The sequence below is a fragment of the Oryctolagus cuniculus genome, chromosome 1, assembly GCF_051225735.1.
Source record: "Oryctolagus cuniculus isolate XC-2025 breed Fujian yellow rabbit chromosome 1, ASM5122573v1, whole genome shotgun sequence".
Classification (NCBI taxonomy): Eukaryota; Metazoa; Chordata; class Mammalia; order Lagomorpha; family Leporidae; genus Oryctolagus; species Oryctolagus cuniculus.
Genome location: NC_142867.1, coordinates 235,749,509 through 235,763,113, shown reverse-complemented (window position 1 = coordinate 235,763,113; position 13,605 = coordinate 235,749,509). Strand labels below are relative to the sequence as shown.

General features: G+C 66.7%; 1 protein-coding gene and 1 long non-coding RNA gene across 4 annotated transcripts in view; one reads left to right on the top strand and one right to left on the bottom strand.

Annotated features, from left to right (window-relative positions):
- The window catches only part of ADAMTS13 (ADAM metallopeptidase with thrombospondin type 1 motif 13), a 27,856-nt gene extending 14,473 nt beyond the window's left edge, over positions 1 to 13,383 (bottom strand). For 2 of the 3 annotated variants that reach the window (XM_070058662.2, XM_070058681.2), the window contains exons 1-15: positions 12,379 to 13,383; positions 10,004 to 10,097; positions 9,535 to 9,668; positions 7,318 to 7,401; positions 7,001 to 7,125; positions 6,728 to 6,874; positions 4,339 to 4,479; positions 3,987 to 4,143; positions 3,239 to 3,343; positions 2,820 to 2,971; positions 2,662 to 2,725; positions 1,839 to 1,965; positions 1,371 to 1,519; positions 986 to 1,106; positions 167 to 247 (exon numbers count right to left, since the gene is read on the bottom strand). In XM_070058662.2, coding sequence (XP_069914763.2) covers positions 167 to 247; positions 986 to 1,106; positions 1,371 to 1,519; positions 1,839 to 1,965; positions 2,662 to 2,725; positions 2,820 to 2,971; positions 3,239 to 3,343; positions 3,987 to 4,143; positions 4,339 to 4,479; positions 6,728 to 6,874; positions 7,001 to 7,125; positions 7,318 to 7,401; positions 9,535 to 9,668; positions 10,004 to 10,097; positions 12,379 to 12,495 — 1,798 coding nt within the window. In that variant the 5' untranslated portion in view covers positions 12,496 to 13,383. The remainder of the gene's footprint in view (positions 1 to 166; positions 248 to 985; positions 1,107 to 1,370; positions 1,520 to 1,838; positions 1,966 to 2,661; positions 2,726 to 2,819; positions 2,972 to 3,238; positions 3,344 to 3,986; positions 4,144 to 4,338; positions 4,480 to 6,727; positions 6,875 to 7,000; positions 7,126 to 7,317; positions 7,402 to 9,534; positions 9,669 to 10,003; positions 10,098 to 12,378) is intronic. The other variant, XM_070058671.2, reaches the window with a different exon arrangement.
- On the top strand, positions 4,561 to 13,510 carry LOC138845615 (uncharacterized). Its single transcript, XR_011382824.2, has 3 exons — positions 4,561 to 4,694; positions 11,695 to 11,831; positions 13,375 to 13,510. It is a non-coding gene; the product is annotated as an uncharacterized LOC138845615 (long non-coding RNA).
- The last annotated feature ends 95 nt before the right edge of the window (positions 13,511 to 13,605 follow it).

The window sequence follows — 13,605 nt, the reverse complement described above, 5'->3', positions numbered from 1 at the left end:
CCACTGACACCTCTGAGTCGTGGGGTTTCGTGCTCGGACGCCTCCCATGCTCTCCCCACACGCCTCTGGCTTTGGATGACATTGACCATGGGAGTCTTTGCAGGGAACCAGCACCCCAGGGAGGTCTGAGAGCCCCCCGAGCCTGCCGTTCGTCCCGTCGGCTCACCCAGGTGTGTGAAGAGAGGCCTGCGGTTTGCCACGTACACCCTGGTCAGGTTGGGCGTGACCGTCAGAAAGGTGACGTACTCTAGGGAGAGGCAAGAGGCGGGAAGCACGCGCCACGTGGTCACCGACACGGCAGTCACAGGGACCCATGCCGGCCGGGCAGAGAAAAGCCAGCGAGGCCCCTGCCACAGGGGGCGACAGAAGCCGGGCTGCATGGGTTCAAGTCTTGGCTCCAGCTCCCAACTGCTGCCCCCTGCCAGTGCACTCCCTGGGGGGGTGGCAGTGCTGGCCGGAGTGGCCGGGCCCCCACCATCCACGTGGGAGGCCTGGATGGAATTCGAGGCTCCTGGCTTCAGTCCGGCCCAGTCCCAGCTCTTGTGCGCGTTTGGATGGGGGTGCTGTCTGTCTACCTGTGCCTGTGTGGACGCCTCTCTCTCTCTCTCTCTTTCTCTCCCCCTCCCTCTCTCTCTGGAATAGAAGCAAACAAAAACGCAGGCTGGGGGCCAGCTGTGAGGGGGCCGTCCTGGCTGGGAAGGAGGAGGCAACCCCAGGGTCTCCAGGCGCCGTGGGGCGCCACATGCCAAGACGCACTCACGTTTGCAAATGATGTCGGCCCTCTTATAACGAGGCCAGAGTCCACGGCTTTCCAAAGGGTGGCCTGGCGTCCCTTCCACCCCCCGCTGGGTCACCCCCCCACAGACGCAGGTGTCCGCCATCACTGAGGCACCCCACTCCCGGCGGCAGCAGCACCGCCCCCCTGAGCCTGCCACGGGGGGAGACCCGCAGGGATGCCTGCAGGACGGAGCCGGGGAGCCCTCACCTCCGGCCCTTCCGGCCGTGAAGGAGCCGTTCTGTGGGCTGCACGTGCTGTTGTCCCCGCCACACACCTGGCACACGTCCCACACCTGCTGGGAGTCCAGCCGACCGTCACAGCCAAACGTCTGTGCAAAGGACAGCGGCGGGGGGCTGGCGTCGTGGCCGACACCACAGCCCCGCCCGCTCGGAGGTGCCGGGAGGCGCAGCTCCTGCTGTGTGCCGGGAAGGGAGCTCCAAGCGCTCCCGAGACTTGTCCAAGGCCAGAGTGCAGCTCTCAGCCCAGCCTGACTCAAGTTCAGCTCTGCCTCCCCAGTGCCGCGCCCCTGCAGACCAGCACCCCAGGGGGCAGGCTGGCCGCAGTGGCCGAGGACACCCGCGCTCACACCTACCCTGCAGCGGCCCAGCACACACAGGCTCAGGGCCCCGTCCTCCCGAGGGCCACTTGGCACACACCGGGTCCCATCCAGGAAGTGGTCTCCACGCCTCACCACGAAGCTCTCGCCCACGGCCCGGCACACGTGTCTGCACAGGGCGTCTCCTGCGAGGGTGGAGGGGATGAGAGACCCCGGCGGGAGCAGGCAGGCAGGGGGCCTCTCTGGGACCCCAGGTGGCCTTGTGGGCATGGTCCACAAGGGCCCTCCTCCCGCCAGCCCCTGTGGCTCCAACCTGTGTCAGGGCCGAGCCCCCCCCCCAGGTCCCACCCGGCACCTCCCTTGCCCAAGAGGGGCACCCTGCCACCTCCTCCGTGTCACATTTCTGAGACGCAGGTGGCACGGCACGGCCCGGATGAATCCACAGCCTGAGACCCGCTCTGACCAGCAAGGGGACGGTGGGGGCCGCCCCCAGCTCCAGCCCACCTCGGCTGTACCGCGCCGCCGCCTCCCAGTGGTAGAAGGAGGCGCTGTCTGGAGAGAGGCGCAGGGGCTGGCTGTCGGTCTGCGCGCACTGCTCGGACATGAAGTCCAGCTGGGTCTTCTCGCAGGCCTGGGGGAGGAGGCAGAGGACAGGCAGGGCGGGCGCCCCGACACGGAGACAGCGCGGCGCCCTGCTGTGCGCGGTGACAGCACGGGTGTGGCCGCGGCATGGCGTGGCGACAAGAGCACCTGTCAGTCTCTGCTGAGAAGGAAACCAGAGACCTGGGAGGGACGCGGGGCAGCGAGGAGCGAGAAGCTGCTCCTGGCACTGTCGGTTCCCTGGACTGAACCTGGGCAAGCTGGATGTGCCCAGTGGGGCCAGCCCGGCACAGGGCCACCCCGCACGGATGAAGAAATGGTAAATCCGCAGACACAGGCAGTGCGACGGAGGGGCGGAGAGGATGGGCGAGCCCGAGGTCTGACCCCGGGAGGGGACGGGCGGGCCCCGCGGTGCCCTTCAAAATGGTTCATTTTACGCAACGTGACTTCTGCTCCGTCTGCAGGCAAAGGACTGGCCCTCCCTGGGGAGTCTTGTGGCCCTGGTGCAGTTCTGGGGGGTGGGTCTTGTGGTCCCGGTGCACTTCCGGGAGGGTGGGTCTTGGGGCCAGGTGTGCTCTGGGGGCAGGATGCGCCACGGGAGCAGTTGCTGCGACCCTAGTGTCTCTCGGAAGCGTCCTGGTGGACCCAGCACCACCTGCTCCCAGGGGCCCTGCCCTGCGAGGCTCCGCTCCCCGGGACCCACCCTCGGCGGCGTGGCAGAGCCTACCTGGGTGTTGCACAGCTCCGCCTGGAGGTCGGCTCCCTCGCACACGCGCCCCCCGAAGGCAGGTCTGAAAACGCCCGCGAGACCCGGGGTGAGAGCCGGCCAGGGCGAGTGGTGCGGCCACCGACCCCGACGGGAACGGTGCCCCCTCCGGGCTGTACCTGGGGTTGTCGCAGCGCCGCCTCCTGGTGGCCACACCCCCTCCGCAGGAGCGTGAGCAGGGACTAGGAGGGCCCCAGCTGGACCAGCGGCCGTGCACGGCCGCCACGGGGGTCAGCTCCGCCAGGGAGCGGCAGTGCCCCTTGGAGCACCACTGCAAGTCAAGGATGGCTCCGTCTCCCACCCACACGCATCATCCCACCACGGACCCCGCCCTGACACCCAGGGCACCCGACGCCCCCCCCCAGGGACCTCCAGTGCTCACAGGGACCCCACAGCCACAGGGAGTCCTCACACAGGCGGTCACAGGCGCCCCCACACACGCATGCTGTGGGGTTTGGAAGCAGACACTACAGGAAGAAGCAGCCACACCCAGAGCCCAGGAGCACCCGCCCCCAGCTCCCTCCCTCTTCCCACTGGCCTTCTCCACGCCACAGGGCGTCCCGTCCAGGAGAGGGACGAGGAGTCGGCTGCAGCTGCTCCGGTCCAGCGGGTCCGTGTGGCAGGAGAGGGCCTCGCACACATCCTAACAGGGGCACAGGTGGTCAGCTCAGGGGCTGCCGTAGCCGTCCCTCCTAGATGGCAGGACACCCTGGCACAGCCGAAATGCTGCTCCCAGGGCGGTGGCCCAGAGACCCTGACCAGGGCCCACTGCACTTGTAGGGTCCACGAACTGGTTTAATTTAGATACAGAAGAGAAAAGTGAACTTCTAGGTGAAATGTGCCCTGGTACACACTCTGACACATTTGTGTTTCTAAAGAACACAGGTGGGAAGTTCACACACTGTACACAGATTCTGAGATAATTCTTAGTAGTTTTTACAAAGGGGCCGGCCAGAGCAGCCCTGGGGGAAGTCTGTCTCTGGGGGTGCCTGTCCCTGCACCCCCTCTCCCCACCAGTCACCCTCCTGCTCTGGGTGCCCTTGGAGTGGCCACTTAACGCCAGGAAGCCCTGTGTGCTGACCCCAGCCCGCGGGAGGTGGATGCCCGGGGTTACCCCTGGGGCTGGTGTCCTCATTTGGCAAGGCCCAGCTACATAATGGGGGGGAGGGCAAGCAGAGAAAAGCAACTGCCAGCGTGGGTGGAGCGCTGGGGCCAGCTTCCCGGGCCTGGAGTGCAGCAGGTGCGCACCCTGCGTGCGGGGCCTGTGAATGGGCAGGGGCACTCACGAGAGGCTCTCGGGCGAAGGTGCAGGCGGCTGCCGAGGGGCCGAAGGCAACGCGGCACTGCTGGTCGGCGCCGTAGTAGAGGCCGGGCTGCCCCTCGGGCGCGCGCCTCACAGGCGCGGCCCCTGGCGGGTCCCGCACACAGCGCGCCCCTCCTGCGCTGCGACAAGACCCCAGCTCACGCCCGGGTCGGTGGGGCGGGTGCAGGGCTGGGCGCGGGTGGGCGCAGGTGGGCGCAGGTGGGCTGGGCGGGAGTCCCGGGCAGGAAAGAGGGCCGGCCGGGGGGGTGGGCTGGAAAGAGGGCCGGCCGGGTAGTTGGGAAGGCGTGGAGGGACCGCGCCCCCCCGGCCGCTACCTGAGCAGGCTCTGCAGCTGCCGGCGGCTGCAGGCGGACCAGGACAGGACCCCGCGGGCGGGCGCCGCGCCGTCCGACGCCATCACGTGGCCGCTGGGGCCACAGCTGCTGCCCGGGGCGCCGTCGTGCTGCAGGCCGAAGCTGCGGGCAGGGAGCGGCACTGAGGGCGGCCCACTGGCTCGGGACCCTGGGGCGCCTGCGAGTCTGGGAATCCAGGCGGACCCCTGGTCCAGCCGCCGGAGAATGGTGCGAGGTGCGGCGGGCAGCCTCAGGTGCCCCGCTTTGGTTGATAAATGGCAAAAGGACTTGAAAGTGCCAGCCAGACGGCTCCATGGGCAGGGACTGGGCTGTGCCGGGTAAGCAAACACCTGGGGGTCCCTTTTCAGGACCACGACTGGGACAATCAGGCTGTTAGGGAGATCCCGGCCAGAGAAGGCAGGGGCGCGGTCACTCATCACTTGGGTGAGGTCGGGGGAGATTGTATACCCCACAGCACTCAGCCAATCAGAAACCGGGGGCGGGGCCTGCGCGCTGGGATGCAAGGCGCTGGCTGCACCTGCTCGGGCCGGCCTGCCAATCAGACGCCTGATGGTGCAAGACCGAGAATGAAGCCCCGCCTTCGCCGCGCCTCCTGAGCCTGTCTCGTGCGCGCACAGGGGAGGGCGACGCCCACAACTGCATCGCAGCAGTGGAGGGCAATGGCTTCCAAACGCCAGCAGAGCTGAAGATGGGATTCTAAGCGGTGGGAGGGCGGGGGCAGAGCAGGCCCTGGAGCGGCTGAGGTGGGGAGGTCGCGAGGGAGGAGCCCGCTGTGGGCGGAGCCCAGCTGTGGGCGGAGCTGTGGCATCTGCTGCAGCCGGCAGCCCAGAGGGGTTGCTGGGCAACCAGGATGGAAACTTTTTACTTTGGAAATCTCCGGACTGTGTGAGTTTTTACCGTCAGTGTTCAAACTGAAAATTTAAAACTCGGGGGGAAAGGAACCCAGCAACCAGCAGAGCGTGCCCGAGGTGCGTGACGGAAAAAACCCGAGAGCAGTCCAGTCTCCAACGCGTGGGGGTTGGTTCAACAAGTTAGGGCTCAGGTACACACACGCATGCACACACACGCACACGCACGCGTGTGTCTGTGTGAGACCTGGGAGAAATGGGTGTTCAGCCAAGCTGTGAAGGCACCAGCTGGGACACCGCACCCCGGATCTGACTGCCAGGGTTTGAGTTCCAACTCTGCTGTTTTATTTTTAAAAATATATTATTTATTTATTTATTTGAGAGGCAGAATTACAGACAAAGAGAGGGAGAGGGAGAGGGAGAGGGAGAGAGAGAGAGAGAGGTTTCCCATCTGCTCGTTCACTCCCCATCGGGCCACAACGGCCAGAGCTGCGCCGATCCAAAGCCAGGAGCCAGGAGCGTCTTCCGGGTGTCCCATGTGGGTGCAGGGGCCAAGCACTTGGGCCATCGTCCGCTGCTTTCCCAGGCCATCAGCTGGGAGCTGGATCAGAAGTGGAGCAGCTGGAATTCAAAGTAGCGCCCACATGGGATGCTGGCACCACAGGCAGAGGCTTAACGGAAGCCACAGCGCCGGCCCCCGCTTCTGCTTCCAGCCCCTCCCAGGCAGGGGGGCAGCAGAGAGGCTGCAGTAGCTGCGTCCCCGCCACCCACGCGGGAGATCCGGACGGAGGCCACCACTCCCCGGCTTCAGCGCGGCCCAGCCACGCCTTTTCAGGAGTCTGAGGAATGAGCCCGCTTATGGGAGCTCTGTCTCTGCCGCTTCAATTGGTGCAGTGGGTAAAGCCGCCGCCTGCAGGGCCGGCATCCCATATGGGGCGCTGGTTCAAGTCCCGGCTGCTCCACTTCCGATCCAGCTCTGCTGTGGCCTGGGAAAGCAGTAGAAGATGGCCCAAGTGCTTGGGCCCCTGCACCAACATGGGAGACCCGGAAGAAACTCCTGGCTTCAGATCAGCCCAGATCCAGCCATCGCGGCCAATTGGGGAGTGAACCAGTGGATGGAGGACCTCTCTCTCTCTCTCTCTCTCTCTCTCTCTCTCTGCCTCTCTGTAACTCTGCCTTTTAAATAAATAAATAAAAACGCATAAAAACTCAAAAGCAGATAACAAGGCAGTGCACAGCAAACTCGATTTTGCAGATAAGAAACCGCGTGCGTGGGAAGACTGAAATGAGGCACAAACCGCGAGGACACAGCGGCTCTGAATGGTGGGCTGCGGGAGAAGTCTCACTGCTGCCTTTTCCTGGCCTGGATTTGCGGTCTCAGATGTCCCGAAGCTTCCTGGTCTGCTGGGGTCAGGGGTGGAGGCCTCTTCGGGTGGACTCAGACCTGGGGACCCCGGGCCAGATCCTCAGCTAGCACCTGGGGCGCTGGTGGGAGCGCATACCTGTGCCCGATCTCGTGGGCGATGGTGACCCCCAAGTCGAAGCCCGTGTCCTCGGTGATCAGACAGCTCCAGGAGGGGGAGCAGGCGCCCCCCAGCTGGGTGACCCCCCGAACCTGCCGGTTGCCATCAGGCAGCTCCAGGTCAAACCTCGGCAAGAGAAAAGTCACAGGGCGACCTTGGTGCTCGCCTGCGCCCGGGCCGCCTTTGCAGAAGGCGGGAGAGTGAGGGCGCAGCTGTCCCGGGCGCGCTGGCTCGCCACGGGGAGCTGGCTACCTGGTGACGTAGAGGACCAGGTCGGCGTGCCTGGGGTCCGAGTCGTCTGTGGGGTTGACTGTGCGGCCCCACTCACACACGCTCAGCAGGGAGGAGGTGATGTTGGCCGAGACTTCTGGACCTTGCTGGGGGGCCGGTGACAGAGCCCGCGTTGGTGCTCAGAACCCTGCTGCGGTCCCATGTTCCGGGCGAGCACAGTGAGGCTCGGGGAAGTGCGGGCACTCAGGTCTGGGCGGCTGCTCCGCGGCACCCACAGGGGGCTACGGAGGACGGGGACGGCAGCCACCCAGGGCTCCCGGCGCCGCGAGGGTGCCTACCTCCGGCTCCGTCAGGATGAGCATCCCCACCAGGTGCACCCAGAACCGCGCCCCCAGGGACGGGTCCCTCAGCAGCTCCGACGCCTGTGGGAGGGAGGGGAGAGAGAGCCCACCTGTGGGCGCGCTGGCTCCAGGTGGCTGTGGATGTCTCCAGGGGCCCCAGGGTGGGGGGCAGGAGAGGTCACGCCACCGCCAGCATGGGTGCAAGATGCCGATCCTGTGCTGGGGGTCAGACGCCCTCCGGGCCTCCCCGTGCAGGCCAGCTCACACGAAGGCAAGCAAGTCCGCCACAGTGCGGAGACAGCCCCCACGAGCCCTCTCTAGAATGCTCCTTCTGATGCTGCTCCTCCCACAGCCCCAGCCATTGAGGTCATCTGGGAGTGAACCAGCGGATGGACGATCTCTCTCTCTCTCTCTCTCTCTCTCTGACTTTCAAATAAACAATAAATCTATCTTTAGAAAAAAATACTCGGAGGCAGCCGTGAGCTTGAGGCGCTGGTTTTCAGAGCCCTAGGAAGAGATGGCATTGCCCGGGCACTCGCACCGTGAGTGTGGACGAGGTCGCACACAGGAGGGACAGGGAGTGCGTGGCTGGGGGCCCAGGGCACCCCTGCGGGCAGTGCGGGTCCGAGGGGACCCCCGCCTGTGTCCTGCGCGGGTGAGCAGACCCCAGCTGGGGGGCAAGGTACCCTGAGAAGCTGGAGAGGCCTGGGGGGTGGCAATGCCGCTCCCAGCTCCCCCCACGCCCCCTCCCCACCTGGGGGTGGCAATGCCGCTCCCAGCTCCCCCCATGCCCCCTCTCCACCTGGGGGGTGGCAGTGCCGCTGCCAGCTCTCCCCACGCCCCCTCCCCACCTGGGGGGGTGGCAATGCCGCTCCCAGCTCCCCCCACGCCCCCTCCCCACCTGGGGGGGCGGCAGTGCCGCTCCCAGCTCCCCCCACACCCCCTCCCCACCTGGGGGGGCAGCAGTGCCACTCCCAGCTCCCCCCACACCCCCTCCCCACCTGGGGGGGCAGCAGTGCCGCTCCCAGCTCCCCCCACGCCCCCTTCCCACCTAGGGGGGCAGCAGTGCCATTCCCAGCTCCCCCCACACCCCCTCCCCATCTGGGGGGGCGGCAGTGCCACTCCCAGCTCCCCCCACACCCCCTCCCCACCTGGGGGGTGGCAGTGCCGCTCCCAGCTCCCCCCACGCCCCCTCCCCACCTGGGGGGGCGGCAGTGCCGCTCCCAGCTCCCCCCACACCCCCTCCCCACCTAGAGGGGTGGCAGTGCCATTCCCAGCTTCCCCCACGCCCCCTCCCCACCTAGGGGGGCAGCAGTGCCATTCCCAGCTCCCCCCACGCCCCCTCCCCACCTTGGGGGTGGCAGTGCTGCTCCCAGCTCCCCCCACGCCCCCTCCCCACCTAGGGGTGTGGCAGTGCCACTCCCAGCTCCCCCCACGCCCCCTCCCCACCGAGCCCGCTGAGACGAATTTCCTGCGTTCCTAAGACGCAGCCGGTCAGAGCTTGCTCGGGGGTTGCCGCTGTCATGTGCTGTGTGGCTCCACACACGGAGGATGGTGAACCCCCTGCGTGGTGGGCTCCTTGGCATGGCGGAGCCAGCCACACGGCTAGCACCGGGTCTCACGTGTGGGACACATGTTAGGTCACAGGTGGCAGTGAAGTTGGGCTGCTTCCTCGCATGTCTGAGCTAATGGTAGTGGGGAGCAGCTCCCCAGGCCCCGCCCCCAGGCGCCAAGGGGAGGGGAGGCCCACAGATGCCTGCCAGAAAGGACGACAGACACGTGCTTGGCCAGCGATGGCCTGTCCAGGCGGGGGCTCTGGGAGATCTGAGTAGGGGGCGAGAGGCCCGGAGAGGCCAGGGTTAGGGCGCAGAGGGACTGGTGCCGCTCACAGCCGCTGGCCCGGCAGCGTTGACTGAGCCCGCTGTGTGGACGCTGGGGGAGACCCGGGCTGCAGGGCGGCCCCAGGCAAAGGGACAGAGCCGTGAGAGCGGTGGGCGTTCTGCGGCCCCTGTCCAGTCCCCTGCAGGGGACGGAGGGAAGAGCAGTCACGCCCCTCTCCCACCTCTCCCTGCGGTCCTCGGCCCCGAGCCAACCCCAGCCGGGGGCCTGTGCCCAGGTTCGACCTGCTGAGTTCCAACTCCCAGACAAACCAGGCATCTGGTCCCAGCCCCGGGCACGGCAGCAGGGTGCTGCCCCAGCCGAGCAGAGACTCACGATGTTGAGGTTGGTGAGCACGTAGCGCTCCGTGTCCTCCTGGTGAGCCTGGTGGACGTCGGCGCCCACGGCCACCAGCAGCTCCAGGTGCAGGATGTCCCCGGCAGCCAGTCTCCGTCTCCTCGAGGGGCCTGCTGGGGGGAGGGGGACTGGGGTAGCTGAGCTAACAGCAGAGAGCCCAGTGGGGGCCTCCCACCCTCACCTCCCGAGCTCCACCCCGCTGGTGACTGGGCGCCTGGGGCACGCGGAAGGGTGGGGCTCGGGTCTGGATCTAGCGGCTGCCTGGGGGAGACCCTGGGGGGCCACAGGTGCCCCTGGGCTGCCCCATGCCCGGGCTTCCCCCCTTGCTCCTGAAGATGTCCCCCTGGTAGGCCGGGGTATTCTGCACAGGCTCCCGGATGTCCAGAGAGCTGGCCCCATCCCCAGCCGTCCCCTAGCAGCCCTGCCCGCCCTCTCCCGGGAGCTATACCTGGTACGGTCTCTGGGGCCCTGGCCCCGCCCCAGTGAGGCAGTGGCTCCGGCCGGAGGTAACGTCGGTCCCCGCCCACCAGGACGGTGCCCGCCTGGAGAAGAGACGGCAGCCTCAGGACGCAGCTCCCCTCCCTCCCCGCGGGACTGTGTGTCCCCATCTCTGCAGGGCAGTGGGGGAGCTGGCCCCTCCTGGGACTGGGTTCGTTGCCCTGCACCCCTGGCCCAAACTCTGATCCCTGCTCAGGCACCAAGCCCAGGAGAAAGGCCTTGGAGGTGTGCCACGTGGATGGGGGTGGGCAGGGCTGTCAGACTGTGCCTGCACGCCAGGGTGCGGCCTCGAGGCGCTGGGCTAGGGGCTCTGGCTCACTGGGTGCTCCCGGCACGGTGCTTCGTGACGGCCCTTGTGCAGGTAGGCAGCCCCCACTCCTACACAAGAGGCAGGTGTCCTGGCCACCTCGGGTGGAGACGCCGAGACTCGGTCAGAGGGATGGTAATGAGCAGCAGGGCCCGGATCCGAACTCGGAATCCGACTGCAAAGCCACCTTCTCATCACTCCCTGGTGCCCAGGAGTCAGGAAACACGGGTGTGCACCTGGCCCTCCCACCTGCTGGGTAGGGGCTGGGAGTACTCACTCTGCCCTGCGGGGCCTGCCTGCTTCCGTGGGCCCTGGGTCCCCACCAGCTAGAGGGGGTGCAGAGGAGGACACCTACACACCCGGGGACCCCCAGGCCACACCCTCCCCCTGACGCTGGCTGCAGCCACCACCTACCCAGGGGCCTGCAGGGTGTGGCCGCCTGTACAGCAGTGTGGGGGGGGTGGCCCTAGCAGGCGGAGGGAGGCGGCGGCCCCCGGGCCTGTCCTCACAGATGACCACTTGGAAGGGGGCGCTGCAGGAGGCGGGAGCCACCTCGCTGGCCCTTGCTGCCCAGGGGAGCGCTAGCCGGGAGGCGGGGACCTGAGTTTCAGCTGGTGGATGGCAAGCAGCCCACTCTCCCTGGGCTGGGGCTGGACCAGTGCTTGGCCACCTAGCCCGGGCCCTGCGACAGGTGTGTGATGTCCTGCGTCCGAGAAGGCGAACGGAGCCTCTGAGGTCTCAGAGACGGAGCCCAGGGTGGCCCCTGCCACGGGACAAGGTGCCTGGCGTGGTCTCCTAAGGGGAGCAGAACTGGTGCCTGGGGATGCAACACGGCGGGGAGCAAGGCTCCAGCTCCCGTGCCCAAGTCTGCCCCCCAACCCTGCAGACCAGAGAGAGCGGGCTCACCAGTGGGACAGCCCACCCTCTCCCCGGGGCCACCAGCCCATCTCCACCCTACTGGGAAAGGGACCTGGCGTCCCACAGGCCTGCAAGCCACAGAGCTCGCTCCAACACCAACGTTTGTTGTTGTTATTATTATTATTAATCCCATCCGAGAGGCAGGCAGAACTTCCATCTGCTAGTTCCCGCCCGCCACGCACACTGGCCAGGCAGGAGCTCAATGCTGGGGGTTTCTGGGAGCTGGGAAGTGGACCCGGCTCTCCCGGGAGGCTGGCGGCAGCTCGGGCTGCTGCCTCCGGGGCTCTGCGTTGGCAGGAAGCTGGGGTCAAGAGCCAGAGGCGAGCACTGAAACCATGCAGGCGGGCGGGGTGGAGGCTGCCCTCCCCGCTAGGCTGGCTCCCCTCCTGCCCCAGTGCCTGTCTTGTTTCCCACAGAAAGAATAAATATTTATGCCAGAAAGCACAAGGAGCCTGGACATCAGCCAGCAGCAAGGCCGTGGGACACAAGGCGCCCGAGGGGGCCATTCCCGACAGGCAGCCCCAGCGCTATCAGAGCTGCAGGAAGTGACGGGGTTAATGAACCTCCCCCACTCCTCCCTCGGATCCCCCCCACGGGAGAATCCCAGACCCCTGACTCAGCGCTGGGGGTGGGGCGGGGGTCCCTGCAAGGAAGGGCCTGAGAACCGCCCCTGGCCAAGAAGACCCCGGAGCAAGGAGCTAGAACCACCCCTGGCCAAGAAGACCCCGGAGCAAGGAGCTTCTACCACAGTCCCAGGGCCAAAGAGAAAAGACTGGGCCCCTAGCTCCAAGGCCCGCGACAATGTTGCAAGATGAGAAGGGGTAGAGAAGAGGCAGGAGGGGGCCAACCAGGAGGGGGAGGGGGCAGAGGGCCAGAGAAGAGCCCCGCCTGGACTCCTACAGGGAGCAGCTTGCACGCTCTTGGGTGAGCCCCAGGCTGCCCTGCAACTGCCCCCCCACCCCGAGCTCCAATCCCTGCCCCTCCAACCGCCTCCCACCTCCCTGCCCCTGCCGAGGGTGTGAGCCCATGGGAGGACACACCCACTCGCCCCAGGGACCAGAGGGCCCCCCAACACCCGGCACTCCTGCAAATGAGCCCACCTGCTGGAAATCGGCGAGGGCCCCACAGCCCAGGAGAAAGAGGGCACCGGTCAGGGTCCCCCTCACGCGGGCCACCTGGAGCCGCCGGCCTCCCGCCCAGGGCCGAGCCCGGCTCATCCTCAGGGAGCCCTGGAGTGAGGGATGCGCTGGTGATGCGACTCTGGCCGGTGTGGAATGAGAGGGCGTGGGGGCAGGGACTGGGCGGTGTTTACTCCTGGGAGCCTCCTCCCTGGGCAGGGCCCAGAGTGGGTGGCCTGGGCCTCCCCCTGCTGCAATGTGGGGCCTGGCCCTGGGAGGGTCCCCCGGAGAGCCCCCAGCTTTGCACACATGGCCTTGTTGAAGGGGCTGGCCCAGCTGTCCAGTCTGGAGGAGGTGAGGGGGCCGGGACAGGAACCTGGAGTGCCCGTGGGCTCCCGTGGGATGCCAGGCCCGCGGTGGCTCTCCGGTCTCCTGCTCCCCTGTCTGGCCCCCACAACCTGCTCTCCCCTCGGACGCCTCTTATTTCCCGTGCTCTCTCCCTGTCCAACCCCCATCCTCAGCCCGTGTAGACGGCTTCTCATTGCACCTGCTCCCCTGCAAACTCCCGTGGCCTGTCCCGCCCCCGCACACATCTGCACTCCCACCTGTAGCTCAGCCACCTGCACCAATAGGCGGGAGATGCTTTTATACCCCCCAGTCTTGGGGGTCCACCCCCCAGTCTCGGGGGTCCACCCCCCTAGCACACAGCCTCGCTCCTGCCCAGTGCCCAGGGAAGATGTGCCCTCCATCCCTTTGGGGCCACCCTCAGGCCCTGTGGGACCCACAAGGACAGCGGCTGGAACCCCTCAGACGACAGCTCCTGGCCACTGAAGCTTAACTGGCGGGGGGTGGGGGGAATCAGACAAGAAACTGAGCAGGGGGCCAGCACTGTGCCATAGCGGGTAAAGCCGCCGCCTGCGGTGCCGGCATCCCTTATGGGCACTGGTTCGAGACCCGGCTGCTCCACTTCCGATCCAGCTCTCTGCTGTGGCCTGGGAAAGCAGTGGAAGATGGCCAAGTGCTTGGGCTCTGCACCCACGTGGGAGACCTGGAGGAAGCTCCAGGCTTTGGATCAGCGCAGCTTTGGCCATCTGGGGAGTGAACCGGCTGATAGAAGACCTCCCTCTCTCTCTCTCTCTCTCTCTCTGCCTCTCCTTCTCTCTCTGTGTAACTCTGATTTTCAAATAAATCTTTACAAAAAAAATATAT